The sequence below is a fragment of the Panthera pardus genome, unplaced genomic scaffold, assembly GCF_024362965.1.
Source record: "Panthera pardus isolate Hobbes unplaced genomic scaffold, ASM2436296v1 HiC_scaffold_25, whole genome shotgun sequence".
Lineage (NCBI taxonomy): Eukaryota > Metazoa > Chordata > Mammalia > Carnivora > Felidae > Panthera > Panthera pardus.
In genome coordinates this window covers 22,540,936-22,555,477 of record NW_026526821.1, presented here as the reverse complement: position 1 = coordinate 22,555,477, position 14,542 = coordinate 22,540,936, and the positions used below count along the sequence as shown (strand labels likewise).

Sequence of the window (14,542 nt, the reverse complement as noted above, 5' to 3'; positions counted from 1 at the left end):
GACCCGAGCTGAAATCAAGAGTTGGATGCTTAACCAACTGAGCCACTGAGGCACCCCTATAGGAATTTTTTTTTTCTTTTTTTTTTTTTTAATTTTTTTTTCAACGTTTATTTATTTTTGGGACAGAGAGAGACAGAGCATGAACGGGGGAGGGACAGAGAGAAAGGGAGACACAGAATCGGAAAGAGGCTCCAGGCTCCGAGCCATCAGCCCAGAGCCTGACGCGGGGCTCGAACTCACGGACCGCGAGATCGTGACCTGGCTGAAGTCGGACGCTTAACCGACTGCGCCACCCAGGCGCCCCCCTATAGGAATTTTTATAGGAATTTATAAGCAGGAATTTAGGAAGCAGAGAGGACAAATTATGACATATTCATAAAAGGAACTACTACTCGACACTAAAAAGGAATAAACTACTGATGCATGCAATCTAGATGAATCTCAGACACATAACACTGGGTAAAAGGAGCCCTACAGAGATGCGTACACCTGCCTGATTGCATTTATGTAAAAGTCTAGAACAGGGCGCCAGGCTGGCTCAGTTGGAAGAGCATGCGACTCTTTTTTTTTTTTTTAAATGTTTATTTAGTTTTTTGAGAGAGACAGAGTGTGAGCCAGGGGAGGGACAGAGAGAGAAGGAGACACAGAATCTGAAACAGGCTCAACTCAGAGCCTGACACGGGGCTCAAACTCACGAACTGTGAGATCACGACCTGAGCTGAAGTTGGGACGCTCAACCGACTGAGCTACCCAGGTGCCCTGAGGATGTGACTCTAGATCGCAGGTTCATGAGTTTGAGCCCCGTGTTGGGTGTAGAGATTACTAAAAATCAATAAACTTAAAAAAAAAAGTCTAGAACAGGCAAATAGCGGTTGTTTCTAGGGGTGAGGTGAGGGCAAGAACTGACTGGGATGAAGCATGAGGGAATTTCCTAAAGAGAAGATAATGTTCTGTATCTTGCATGTGTCAAAACGTTAGCAAATGTACATAAAATGTGTGCATTTATACAAACTGTGTGTGCATTTTACATCAGAAGAAAAAAAATCTGTAAATTATTGTTGAACTTTAGTCTTCATGCTAAAGGAGTTAGGGTAAAATGTACTGATCACTGCAATTTACTTAAAAACGCATCAAAACTGGGGTGCCTGGGTGGCTCAGTCAGTCCGACTCTTGATTTCAGCTCAGGTCATGATCCCAGGGTCATGGGATTGACGCTCACATTGGGCTCTGTGCTGATCATGGAGCCTGCTTAAGATTCTTTCTCTCTCTCTCTCTCTCTCTCTCTCTCTCTCTCTCTCTCTCTCTCTCCGCCCCTCTTCCCAGCTCATACTCTCTCGAAAAGAAAAGAAAAGAAAAGAGAAAAAAAAAGGAAGAAAATGCATCAAAATTCAGATGGGTTAACGGACAGGATGGTAAGTGACAGACAAGTCATAGAGCAAGTTCAGTAAATGCTAGAACAACTGTACCGGTGTGGTGAGTGTACAAGTGTTCACTGTAAAATTCTTCCAACATTGCTGCAGGTTTCAACACTTCCCAGTAACATGTGGAAAAACATTCTTAAAAATTAAAAAACAGGGGCGCCTGGGTGGTTCAGTCGGTTAAGCGTCCGATTTTGGCTCAGGTCATGATCTCGCAGGTCATGATCTCACAGTTCATGAGTTCGAGCCCCACATCAGGCTCTCTGCTGTCAGCATGGAGCCCACTTCAGATCCCCTGTTCCTTCTCTGCCCCTCCCCAGCTGTGCTTGCTCTCTCTCTCTCTCTCATAAATAAAATAAACATTAAAAAAATTAAAAAACAAGAAGTGGAGACTTTTAGATAAAGTGAGTTGACTTTTGGAAAAGCAGCAAAGGTAAGGAAGGCTCACATGGTCCTATTCCTTCCAGGTTATGTAGTTAAGGCCAGTAAAGATTATATGACTGCTCAAAATAATATGCAAGAAAGATAAGATTCTGGGTCTCAAATGATGAAAGCTGGAAAATCCATATGCTTATTCTACCATACTCTTGGCAGATAAAGCACAAAAATGTGACCTAACATTTTGTATAGGATTTTTGACATTAATACAATATCCAAGGGTATAACCAGTGGACTCATCTCATTGAACAGGGTAAAAGCTAGTTTGGGTATTATAGAACCTTCAGAGTGAGAGAGAGCTATGTATAGTCATGTAGTGAAACCACATTAGGGGGCGCCTGGGTGGCTCAGTTGATTAAGCATCATCATTGCTGTCAGTGTGGAGCCCGCTTTGGATCCTGTCTCCCACCCCCCTCAAAAATAAATAAACCTTAAAAAAAAAAAAAAAAAAAAGACCAGGGGCACCTGGGTGGCTGGGTGAAGCACCCGGCTTCAGCTCAGGTCATGATCTTGCAGTTCGTGGGTTCAAGCCCTGCATCAGTCTCTGTGCTGACAGCTCAGAGCCTGGAGCCTGCTTCGGATTCTGTGTCTCCCTCTCTCTCTCTCTGTTTCTCTCTCTCTGTCTCTGCTTCCTCTCTGCTTGTACTCTCTCTCAAAAATAAATAAATGTTAAAAAAAAATTAAAAAAACAAAGATCACATTAAACTGTATACTTTATGGTTTGTCACTTAACCCAAAAGTGTGTAAAATCCTGAATTCATTTCTTTTCATCAAAAGAAAGTTGAAATGTAATATAATGTTACAGGATAAATTGTTAGAACTAGCTTCTGATGATGAAGACTGAAGATTTTTTTTTTTTTAATGTTTATTTTTGAGAGACAGAGACAGAGTGCGAGCAGGAGAGGGGCAAAGAGAGAGGGAGACACAGAATCCTGCTGTCAGCACAGAGCCCCATGTGGGGCTCGAACTCACGAACTGTGAGATCATGACCTGAGCTGAAGTCAGAGGCTTAACCACCTGAGCCACCCAGGCGCCCCACTGAAGATGACTTTTTAAATACAGCATCACCTGCTTCGTTATGAACAAAAGTTAAAATATCCCCACCTTGCTCAAACTGTTACGTAATCTCTTCTTCCATTCCTATCAACATAACAATGGGAGACTAGTATCTGCTATGATGTTTTTAAAACAAAACACAGAAACAATTTAGATACACATCATCCCTTGTGAGTGAAAGTGTCATCAGCCCAATCTAGATTAATTAACCAGTAGGAAAATCACTTATTACATTATAAACTTTAAGTATTGTTGTACACAACGTTCTGAGTGTGCACAAAGATATGTAATATGAGGAATCACTATTTAACTTCTAATTTTTGATTTACTTATGTTTGAAAAGTGACTAAAAAGGTCTAAGTCTAAAAGGGACTCTATATCACCTACATGTCTATTTTTAAAGAATAGTATATATTCTATAATACACTATAGTACACTATAATACATATAGTTTTTATTATTTAAATTTTTGTTTCTTTTGGTTATATTTACTGAAATGTATGTTAAGTCTGTTAAACTCAATATGAAATATTTGGGCTCATATTTTGTTTGTCCTTCCCACCCCCATATCATTTTCCTAGTAATTCGTTTTTATTGTTTTACAAAGGTATCAATCTGTGAGTTGTTGGGCATGGAGAATGTTGGTTCTTCAAGACAGTTTGAGAGGCACCAGTGTGAGTCTTGTTCTGGCAAATGTGCTGCAGACAGAACCCAGCAGTAGCATCACATACAGGAAGCTCATGTAAAGTGATCTCGGCTGCCTTAGCCCACTCAGCTTGGGTTGTTTTTGCTCATTTAAAAAACCTTCAGCCTTTCCACCGATTCTCTACAAGCTATGTGACTGCTTTCTAACTTTCTTTTTAAACGGATCCGCCACGTCCATGATCCGCCACGAAGAACTCCAAATTTGTGGTCTACTTTTGCTTTGCTCATCTTTATGGCTCAGTCAGCACTTTCCCACATTAAAGAACCAGCTGCAACACCTTCACCCCTCCCTTCTCACCCTAAGCTGCAGGTTTTGCTTGTGTTGAAACGTGGCAAAATGCTCTTGGTATTCTGTGTTTTATAACAAAAGTAACGTTAAAAGCAAGTCAGTTTTTTAGTCTGGTATTAGTCCAGCTGTATTTTAAGTTAAATAACAGTGAATATTGGGTACTTAAGTGCCAAGTACTACATACCAGGTGTTATGCCTCATTTAAATACTATAACAAAACTATATGCTGGGTATCAATAGCCCAATTTGTAGATGAGGAAACTAAGGTTCGAGAGGTTAAATGATTTTATCAAGGTGATACAGTTAGTACCAAGCAGAGACAAAACTCAAATCCAAAAGTATACAATCACCAGAGAAGCTAAATATATTGGTATGTTTGGAAAATAACACATCTGCAATCCAGGCACAGCTTACACTTTATCTGAGATGGACTTCTGTGTTACCGTCTAGCTCTTACCTGTGAGCTTAGTGAAGGCATCCATGTCATCAATTGCCGTAGAAATGTGATACTTTTTTCCTTCAGCACCTACAATTTCTATGTAGGGGTCTGCTTTGAGGAAAGCATCTGTAATCCTAAAGATCATTTCATAAAAATTTATGCTTATGAGAAAATTTGAATATTTGGTTAATGCCATGCTTAAAGTTAAGGAAACCTTTCTACTTCAGCGAAGTAAAACCCTGAGACACGATGTTCTAAAGACAACTGTTTTTTTGTTTTTTTTTTAAACAAACAGATAAAAAAAGACAACTGTTTTTTGATCATACATAAATACATAAATAAGTGCATGGGGATTTGTCAGCTACCATGTTTACTGTGATCCAAGCATTATGGTAGGGCTTTAGATACATTATCTTATTTAATCTTTCCAACAAGAAGATAGATGGAATCAGCCTCAATTTTACTGATGCAGAAATTAAGTAATTTTCATTGAATCAAGTTAGGAAGAAGCCATACCAGGGCTTGAAACTAGCTGAATTAAAAACAAATAAAAACTTCTTATCAAAGTAACAACCATAAAAACAGATGAATGTGTTCTAACTAGTCTGCTCATGTCAATTTAAAACTATTTAGAGATATGGAATTAAATCACATTCTACTTCTGAGAATTCCTCATGGGTCTTTGAGTCACACAGAGATGTATGGCTATACTTCTATCTGTACTTGGCTGAACTTTTCCACTATGGTTCTCACTGGGCCAGGGAGAAGAGGTCAAATTCCTGTTGGTCTTACTATCTGCTACTGATTTTGACAAATAATTGACAGGGTAAGGACGGGCGTTAATCTTAATTCTTGAAATTAACTTGTCATTAACTTCAGAATGTCAATTTTTCACGTCCCATCTCTCACCTTGATGACTAGTATCCGGCACATAAGTAACTACCTGTGAGGAGGTCTAAGGCATGCTGACATTGCCTCTTCATGTCTTGCTGAAGCCAACTCTTCCACGCTTCATCTAGCCCCTTTATCTATTCTCCGCCTCTTCCTCCAAATAAGTTTTTACTTTATGCTCGTTTTTGTTGTGTTTAAGGGAACCATTTTAGATTTATTCACTTAAAATTTACTTGAATTCCTAGAAATCTCAACTTGACCCAAGAATGATACTCTAGCAAAGCATCATGAAGAAATTTTATAGGGAAACAGCACTAGAATTTCTTACATTGTATCAATGATGTTGCCAACTTTGTGTTGATAAGCTCTGCGGTGCAAAGAGGTACGGGTATGGAACATGTCATACAGATTCCCAACCTCCTGCAGAAAAACATGAAATAAATATTAATGTAGGTTCAGGCTATGTTACCCTTGTTAGTAGATAAGTCCATAGGACAAGGAAAAGGGATGGTGACAGATGGACAAGAAGGTTATGCATAAGGACTACCTCATTAAAATCCCTGAGCCCACCCATTAAAAAATACAAGGTAGTTTGCAACTTTTGGTTTGCAACTTTTCTTCTTAGTAAACCAAAATCTATTGTTTTAAGTCTATGGCAGGTTCTGTTTTAGGCATCTTCAATATATTTTTAATCTCAACAAGTCTAGAAAGTTAGGCATTATTCTTTTTATATTCTTTATTCTCAAAAGAAAGACTTTCTGTAGTACAATACCATACTACTCTTTAGCTACATGACTCTAATCTAGCAGAGACCTAATGATTTAGTATTTTACCTATTATGAAACACTAACATATATCACTAACTATGGTTAAGGATGAGACTTGAGCCAAACTTTCTAGGCTGAAACTTCAGTTCCGCCTTTTATTAATTGTATGTCTTCTTTGCTTCAATTTGCTCACCTGTTAAGCGGGATAATAATAGTATCTATTTCATACTGTTGTGAGAGTTGAGTTAATCCACCCAAAACACCTAAAAACAGTGCCTCGCACAATACTTAATAAATGTCTGTTGTAACTTTGTTATTTTTTAACAATGCAGCAGTGAAAAGAACCTTAAGATACTTACAAGTGCTAAGCATTAAGTAAAGAGACTGATAATTTACCAAGTTCTGATTTTTCCGAATTTTTGAATGATTACTTCTAGATTTCAAACTATGAACTACACCTTCTTTGTTGTTTCCTCTGATCTAGCTTACCTTATCTCTAGTACAAATACGCTTCCTATCATCTACTTCACAAACACGGGCAAATTTAATAAAGCGCTGGTAATCAAAATTATTTTGGATTCCAAGATGATGGCAGTCCCTAGAAAGATTCCAAAGCAGAGAGATGAAATTTGTCAACAAGAAACTATACCTTAAGTATCAACACTGAATGTATATAACAATTTTTTATTTTATTCATTTATTTAAATAAAATTTATATATATTTAAAGGATATGAGGATTTTAACCAATTTTTCTGAAGTGTTCAGTGCATACCTGGCAAAATAATCCCATTTGTCCACATCAATGCCATTTCTTTTATTGGCCACTATCTCATAAAGGAAGCTTTTCTCTTTAGGACGCCCTTTGTATGGCCACTGGAAGACAAGAAAACTCACCAAAAGTTTTAGGATATGAACGAAATCTATTTACAAGCAAAGCAACTGTGTTAATCTAAAAATTATAAACAGAGGGGCGCCTGGGTGGCTCAGTCGGTTGAGCATCCAACTTTGGCTCAGGTCATGATCTCACAGTTTGTGAGTTCGAGCCGTGCATCAGGCTCTGTGTTGACAGCTCAGAGCCTGAAGCCTGCTTCAGATTCTGTGTCTCCTTCTCCTTCTGCTCCTCCCGGCTCACACACTCTCGCAAAAATAAACATAAAAAATTTAAAAATAAAATAAAATAAAATAAAAATTATAAACAGACACGTGAATGGGAATGTGAGGTAAGTCAAAAAGTTCCACTCTTTCCTTCTTCCACCTAATTGCTAAACTAGTAGAAAAAGGAAAAGAAATGCTAAAGTATATGACATCCTGTTAATACCAAGCCTTGTGCCATTGAAAGGATTCTAACTCTATTACACTTCCATAACCAACAAACTTTCTTCTTTTCTTGGTTTAAAAGTTTCTTTAAAATTTAAGATCTGGGGCCCCTGAGTGGCTCAGTCAGTTAAGCATTGACTTTGGCTCAGGTTATGATCTTGTGATTCGTGAGTTTGAACCCCACATCGGGCTGTGTGATGACAGTTCAGAGCCTGGAGCCTGCTTCAGATTCTGTATCTCCCTCTCTCTCTGCCCATCCCACGTGGATTCTCTGTCTCTCAAAAATGAACAAGCATTTGAAAAAAAATTTTTAATTAAATTAAATTTAAAAATATATTTTATTTTTAAATAATCTTTATGCCCAACATGGGGCTTGAACTCACAACCCCGAGATTACCACTCACGTACTCTGCCGACTGAGCCAGCCAGATGCCCCAAACATGTTAATTTTAATGGAGAAACAGGACATGCCCTTTTACATTTTTCAAACAATGTTACTTCAGGCTTGTATATAGAATACTACATATATATTCATCAAAAAACATTTACATATGTATTTTAATTTGGGAGGTAATTTCTAAAGAACTGTTAAGAGATGAAAAAAATAGATAAGCCTTTTTATTTTTTTTGCACTAAACAGTAGAAATACATAATGTATTTTATCATTTAGTCCCCCTAAAATAGCCAAATATCTCTCTTCAAATAGCTCTGAAGGATTAAAAAAAAAAAAAAAAAAAAAAAAAAAAAAAAAAAAAAGCTCTGAAGGAAACTAGAAAAGACTAGATGGAAAACACAGTCAATTCAAATTAAGTTGTAAACAAACTTACCAAAGAATCTTTGATTGGTGATTCAAGTGGTCCTGTAATTTGTTCCTTGATAAAGCAAATATCTTCTTCAGGGATGAGACCGTAATGTTCCATGACAGCTTTGAGTCCATTAGAATTAACCAGGTGCTCAAACATCTTCACTGAGCCCTGTTCATGCTAGGAAAAGTCAGCACAATATGATCTGTTACAGACTCTAGTCCATCAGGGACCCCAAATAATTCAAATTATTCTTGATTCCAGGTAATTCAGAGATAAGGTTCCAATGCATGTTAATTATCTAGTTCCCAACTACCATCTTACAGATATTTTAAAAAACCTGTTAAATGTGTCTGTAAACAAATAAACCTTTTACATATCATGTTCATTATCTCATAAATACATTTAATGAGACATATAATTTATAGTGCAGAAATATTGCATAGTACAATACAAAAGAATATTACCCAGTCATACAGATGGGATCCTGCTTTAATGAATATCACTATAAAATTCAGTTCTATTGTTTCATCAGGCTTGGAACATTTGAAGTTACAAATTCTGTTAGCACTTCCATCTAGTGGTGAGAAGGAGTAACTGCAAACTTGCCACAAGAACAAAAGTGTTTAGAGTTCTAAAGTCAAGATCTGGGGGGGAATCTCAAATTGGCCTCTTTTTACTCATCTGTCCGCTCACTCATTCATAATTGTAAACATCAAATGATCCCCTGAAGATACTGGCACCATCACAGGTCTTACCAAAAACCGACTCAATATGAAAACAAAACCCTGAATGGTCCTGTAACTATTTTTTTTAAGTGAATGAAGATACATATTAATTACAACAAGGAAAAACATAGTTCAGGTTAATAGTGAAGAAATCTGGTAAACATTGCCTTAAGTGATCAAAGTTAATGTCACCAGCATTATGTTAAACAGTTTCCCTGCCTCTGATGCTAAAGAAGATATAATGTGGCATTCTGCCAAAAATACATAGTCTGACACTATGTATCAGAAAACTGCAAACTAAAGGACATATCAGAAACAACTCACCTGTACTCTTCAAAAAAATAACAAGATCATGAAAGATAAAGACTGAAGAATTGTTCCAGATCAAAGGAGACTAAAAAGAAATAGCAACTAAGTATGATTTATGTATGGATTGGGGAGGAATAAAGTTTTCTTTCTCCTTTTCTGCATGGACAATTGATGAAATTTGACAGAAACTATAAACTAAATAATAGCATAGCATCAGTATTAATGTCTTGATTTTGATACCTGTACTGAGGTTATGTAAGAGAATGTTCTTGTTTTTAGGAAATACCCACTGAAGTATTTAGGAATATAGGGGTATATCTACAACTCATTTTCAAATGGTTCAGAAAAAATTTTACTTTTTTTAAAGATTTTTATTTTTAAGTAATCTCCACACTCAACATGGATCTCAAACTTATAACCCAGAGACCAAGAGTCTCACACTCCACTAACTGAACCAGCCAGGCACCCCGAAAAAAAATGTTATTTATACAGAAAAATTTAAGTCCCACAAAGATAACATGGACAATTACAATGAAAATTATAAGCAACTTAGGAGTAAATATAACAAAAGATATAGAAGACCTTTATGGAGAAGATTATAAAATTTATAATAAAGGGCAAATGGCCAAAGATACTCAATAAAAGAAAAGAGATGAAAAGTTATTATAAAGTAATAATAATTAAAGCGTGAAATAGAAGAGAATCCAGAAGGATTCATCACATATGGAAAGTTAATAAATGTTGGGGGTGTGTTATAGATCAGTAAGGAAAGAATGAACTGTTCAGTAAACAATCATCCATGTTTTAAAAAAAGACATTAGATTTCTACTATGCACATGCACAAAAATAAATCCACATGAGTTAAGGACTTATATGTGAAAGGCCAAATATCTATTATTTTTATGTATGTATGTATGTATATATGTATGTATGTATTATTTGAGAGAGAGAGTGGGGAGGGGGCAGAGGGGGAAAGGGAGGGAGGGAGGGAGGGGGGGGAGAGAGAGAGAGAGAGAGGGAGAGAGAGAGAGAGAGAGAGAGACTCAAACGTGGGGCTCAACGTGGGGCTCAATCCCATAACAATGCCCAACCAAGCCAACCAGGTGCCCCAAAAGGTCAAACATATAAATAAAAGACATGGAAATGGCTGAGTAGATCCTATTTAGATCAGCCTTGCTGAAGAAAACAACTGTTAAGTCTGGACAACTTCCTAAAAGTACTGGAGAGCGACCAAAGTAGGCAGATGTCAGCAGGAAGTTAATACTTGGAAGAAAAAGAGCACGGGGCAATATTCCAATTCTTTTATGGCCTTTAGTATGAGGCTCCCAGGAAGCAAAACTATAGAGAAACTATCGATCTCAGTTCATTAAAGAACCAGAATACTTCATCAACATTTAAAATTTGTTTCTCAAGAAGTACCATTAAAAAAAAAAAATGAATTGGAGGGGTGCCTGGGTGGCTCAGTCAGTTAAGTGTCTGACTTCGGCTCAGGTCATGATCTCCCAGTCCATGAGTTCGAACCCCGTGTCGGGCTCTGTGCTGATAGCTCAGAGCCTGGAGCCTGCTTCAGATTCTGTGTCTCCCTCTCCCTCTGCCCCTCCCCAACTCATGCTCTATCTCTCTCTTTCAAAAATAAACATTAAAAAAAAAATCAAGGGGTGCCTGGGTGGCTCAGTTGGTTAAGCATCTGACTTCAGCTCAGGTCATGATCTCGCGGTTCGTGGGTTCAAGCCCTGCATTGGGTTCTGTGCTGACAGCTCAGAGCCTGGAGCCTGCTTCAGATTCTGTGTCTCCCTCTCTCTCTGCTCCTCCCCCACTCATGCACTCGCTCTCTCTCTCTCTCTCAAAAATAAATAAATATTAAAAAAATTTTTTAATGAATTGGAGGGGTGCCTGGCAGGCTCAGTCAGAAGAGCATGTGACTCTTGACCTTGGGTCATGAGTACGAGCCCCACATTGGCTGTAGAGATTACTTAAATGAATGAATGAATTTGCAAGTAAGAGACTGAAGAAAAAATATTCACAATACATATATTTGACCATTATACATATAGTTACTATATATACTATTACATAGTTATATAAGTAATTAATCAAATCAACAATCAAAAAGCAAACAACATTTTTTAAATGGGCTAAGTGTTGAAAGAACTCTTCACAAAAGAAGATACATCAATAACAAAGTACAGGGGGGCACCTGGGTGGCTCAGCCTGTTAAGCCTCAGACTCTTGATTTCCACTCAGGTCATGATCTCACAGTTTGTGAGTTCGAGCCCCATATCCAGCTCTGTGCTGACAGTGCAGAGCCTGTCTGGGGCCCTCTCTCTCTGCCCCTTCCCTACACTTACTTCCTCTCTCTCTCAAAAATAAACTTAAAACACACACACACACACACACACAAGAAAAAAACAAAGCACAGGAAATGGTATTCAGCATATATCAGAGAATGCCAAAAAAGAGAAAACAAAACAACAAAACCCCAAAACCCCACAAAATACCACTTCACACTCATTAGAAAGGCTAATCTAAAAAATGAAATGATGAAGCTACAGAACAACAGGAAATCTCCCACAGTGCTAACAGAGGGCAAAATGGTACAACAACAGGGGAAAGGTCTGGCAGTTTCTTTTTTTTTTTTTTTTCCTAATTTTTCAGTTTATTTACTTATTTTGAGAGAGAGAGAGTGAGAATGCGCGCAGGTGCGTGTGTGCACAAGTCGGGGAGGGGCAGAGTGTGGAAGAGAGAACATCCCAAGCAAGCTCGGTGCTGTTAGTGCAGAGCTCAGTGCAGGGCTGTATGCCATGAACTGGGAGGTCATGACCTGAGCCTAAATCAAGAGTCAGACACCGACGCTCAACCGACCGAGTCACCTAGATGCCCTTGGCAGTTTCTTATAAAGTAAACATGCACCTACTCCATGGTCTAGCAATTCTACTCAGGTATTTTACCTAAAAGAAATGAAAACATTTTCCATAAAAATGTTTTGCAACCTTATTTGTAATAGCCAAAAAGTGAAAACAACCCAAATTATATTGAAGGGGAAAAGTACAAACAAGTCACAATTTACTCACACAATGGGATACTACTCAGCAATACGCAGGGATCAACAGTAATGCATGCAACATGATAGAATCTCACAATCATCATGTTGTATGAATAAAAGCAAAACACTAAAGAGTATATATGATATGATTCTACTTACATGAAATCTAAGAATAGGCAAAACTAATCTATATTTATTTTCTTTTTTTTTTAATTTTTTTTTTTTTTTACATTTATTTATTTTGAGACAGGGAGAGATAGCATGAATGGGGGAGGGTCAGAGAGAGATGGAGACACAGAATCTGAAGCAGGCTCCAGACTCTGAGCTGTCAGCACAGAGCCTGACGCGGGGCTCGAACTCACGGACTGTGAGATCATGACCTGAGCCGAAGTCGGCTGCTTAACCGACTGAGCCACCCAGGCGCCCCAAAACTAATCTATATTTAAAAAAATCAGAAGGTGAGGAGGGAGAAGCAGCCATCGACTGAGAAGGGGCATAAGGGAATTTTCCAAGAAGATGAAGACATCTTTTATCCTGACTTGGGTAGTGATTACATGGATATATCTATTTGTCAAAATTCACTAAACCATGGTGCCTGGCTGGCTCAGTCAGTAGAGCATGTGACTCTCGATCTCAGGGTCATTAGTTTGGACCCAATGTTGGGTGTAGAGATTACTTGAGATAAATAAACAAACAAACTTAAAAAAAAAAAATTAAGACTGGTACCAACTTACTATATGTGAATTATTCCTTTATTTTTTTAAATTAAAAAAAATTTTAATGTTTATTTATTTTTGAGAGAGTGAGCAAGCTAGTGGGGGAGGGGCATATAGAGAGAGGGAACAGAGGATCCGAAGAAGGCCCCACACTGACAGCAGAGAGCCCGATGCAGGGCTTGAACTCATGGACCGGGAGCCTAAATCAAGAGTCAGATGCTTAACCAACTGAGCCACCCAGCTGCCCCTTGAATTATTCCTTTAAAAGAAAAAGAAAAAAAATAGGGGTGCCTGACTGCCTCATTTGGGAGAAGATGTGACTCTTGATCTCAAGGTCATGAGTTTGAGTCCCATGTTAGGTGTAGAGATTACTTTAAAAAACATGAAAGAAAGAAAGAAAGAAAGAAAGAAAGAAAGAAAGAAAGAAAGAAAGAAAGAAAAAGAAAGAAAGGAAGGAAGAAAGAAAGAGAAACAGGGAGGAAGGAAGAGGGGAAGGAAGAGAAAGAGAGGAGGGAGGGAAGGAGGGAGGGAAGAAGGCAGGAAGGGAGGGAGGAAGGCAGGAGGAAAGGAAGGGAAAGAAAAGGAAGGAAGGAAGGAAGGAAGGAAGGAAGGAAGGAAGGAAGGAAGGAAATAGAGGTTGACATGGAAGGAGGATTCAGTACATATTAATATCCTTTACTCCAGATTCCAGAAATACAGTGTGGAAGCCAGCCTAACTTCACTTTCCAAAACCTGATTCCAAAAATATGGGTCAGCCACCTCCAAATCCCTAATTATAAAATGGTTCATTTAATATAAACAATGAAACTTGGCTGGTATCAGTTACTTCATGATAAAAATGGAGTTAGCTATTATTTTACTTTTCAATAATATGATAGAATAGTAAAAGCATTAAATTAGCATCTAGAAAACCTGGTTTTCTACTGCTGGCTCCACCCTTTAACAGCTTTGTGATTTTTTTTGTGTATCAGTTCAATACAACTCTGTGAGCTTCAAGTTCCTTTACACTTATAAAAATGGAGATAATGATTCTTCCTTTATAGACTGCTGTGAGATCAAATGAAACATTATATATTTGTATATGATTGCACCCTGAAAACTGTAATGGGGAAGTATACTATAACACAGCAATGGTTGCTTAAATAGTCTTTACTTTATTGACTATTGAATATATGAAAACATACCGTCCATTCCACATCTGGGCGAGCAAGTGGAATAAATCTTCCATCAAACATATGAGAAAATGGCCCATGACCTAAAAAAACAAAAGCCTTAAAACTGCTTGTAAACTGGTAAAAAGTGAATCTATTTTTTAATCTTTTTAGCGAAAATGGAATATCAACAGAAATTAATACTTTCTAAGTACATTACAAAGAGAAACAAAAATCCTTCCTTCCTATTTTCTAAAACAAGAAAATAAGAAACAAAAACATATAGGAAAGTGAACTGCCCATGGAGGGGTCTTTGAGTCGTCAGAGCTCACATACATCTGATGAAAGGACAGTTCTGTGTAACTAAAAGGAATATTAATGAAAAACGTTGGCATCTTCAGATTGAATATTTATATTAGAATAGTCATTTTAAGATCATCCACTGAGGTGGAGGAAGAAAATAATAAAACT

The 14,542-nt window shown here is 37.7% G+C and overlaps 2 protein-coding genes across 5 annotated transcripts in view; one reads left to right on the top strand and one right to left on the bottom strand.

Moving 5' to 3' along the window:
* Window positions 1-14,542, bottom strand: part of SAMHD1 (SAM and HD domain containing deoxynucleoside triphosphate triphosphohydrolase 1) — a 61,135-nt gene that overhangs the window by 20,039 nt on the left and 26,554 nt on the right. For all 4 annotated transcript variants that reach the window (XR_008417731.1, XR_002082486.2, XM_019458555.2 and 1 more), the window contains 6 exons: window positions 14,105-14,175; window positions 8,149-8,304; window positions 6,777-6,877; window positions 6,493-6,601; window positions 5,565-5,656; window positions 4,364-4,479 (listed from right to left, as the gene is read on the bottom strand). Coding sequence is in view for 2 of the 4 variants with exons in the window: in XM_019458555.2 (XP_019314100.1) it covers window positions 4,364-4,479; window positions 5,565-5,656; window positions 6,493-6,601; window positions 6,777-6,877; window positions 8,149-8,304; window positions 14,105-14,175 (645 nt within the window). In the remaining 2 variants the exon portion in view is untranslated. The remainder of the gene's footprint in view (window positions 1-4,363; window positions 4,480-5,564; window positions 5,657-6,492; window positions 6,602-6,776; window positions 6,878-8,148; window positions 8,305-14,104; window positions 14,176-14,542) is intronic.
* Window positions 13,247-14,542, top strand: part of MANBAL (mannosidase beta like) — a 296,121-nt gene continuing 294,825 nt past the window's right edge. Inside the window, exon 1 of the mRNA XM_053890270.1 lies at window positions 13,247-13,267. The gene's annotated coding sequence lies outside the window, so the exon portion shown is untranslated. The remainder of the gene's footprint in view (window positions 13,268-14,542) is intronic.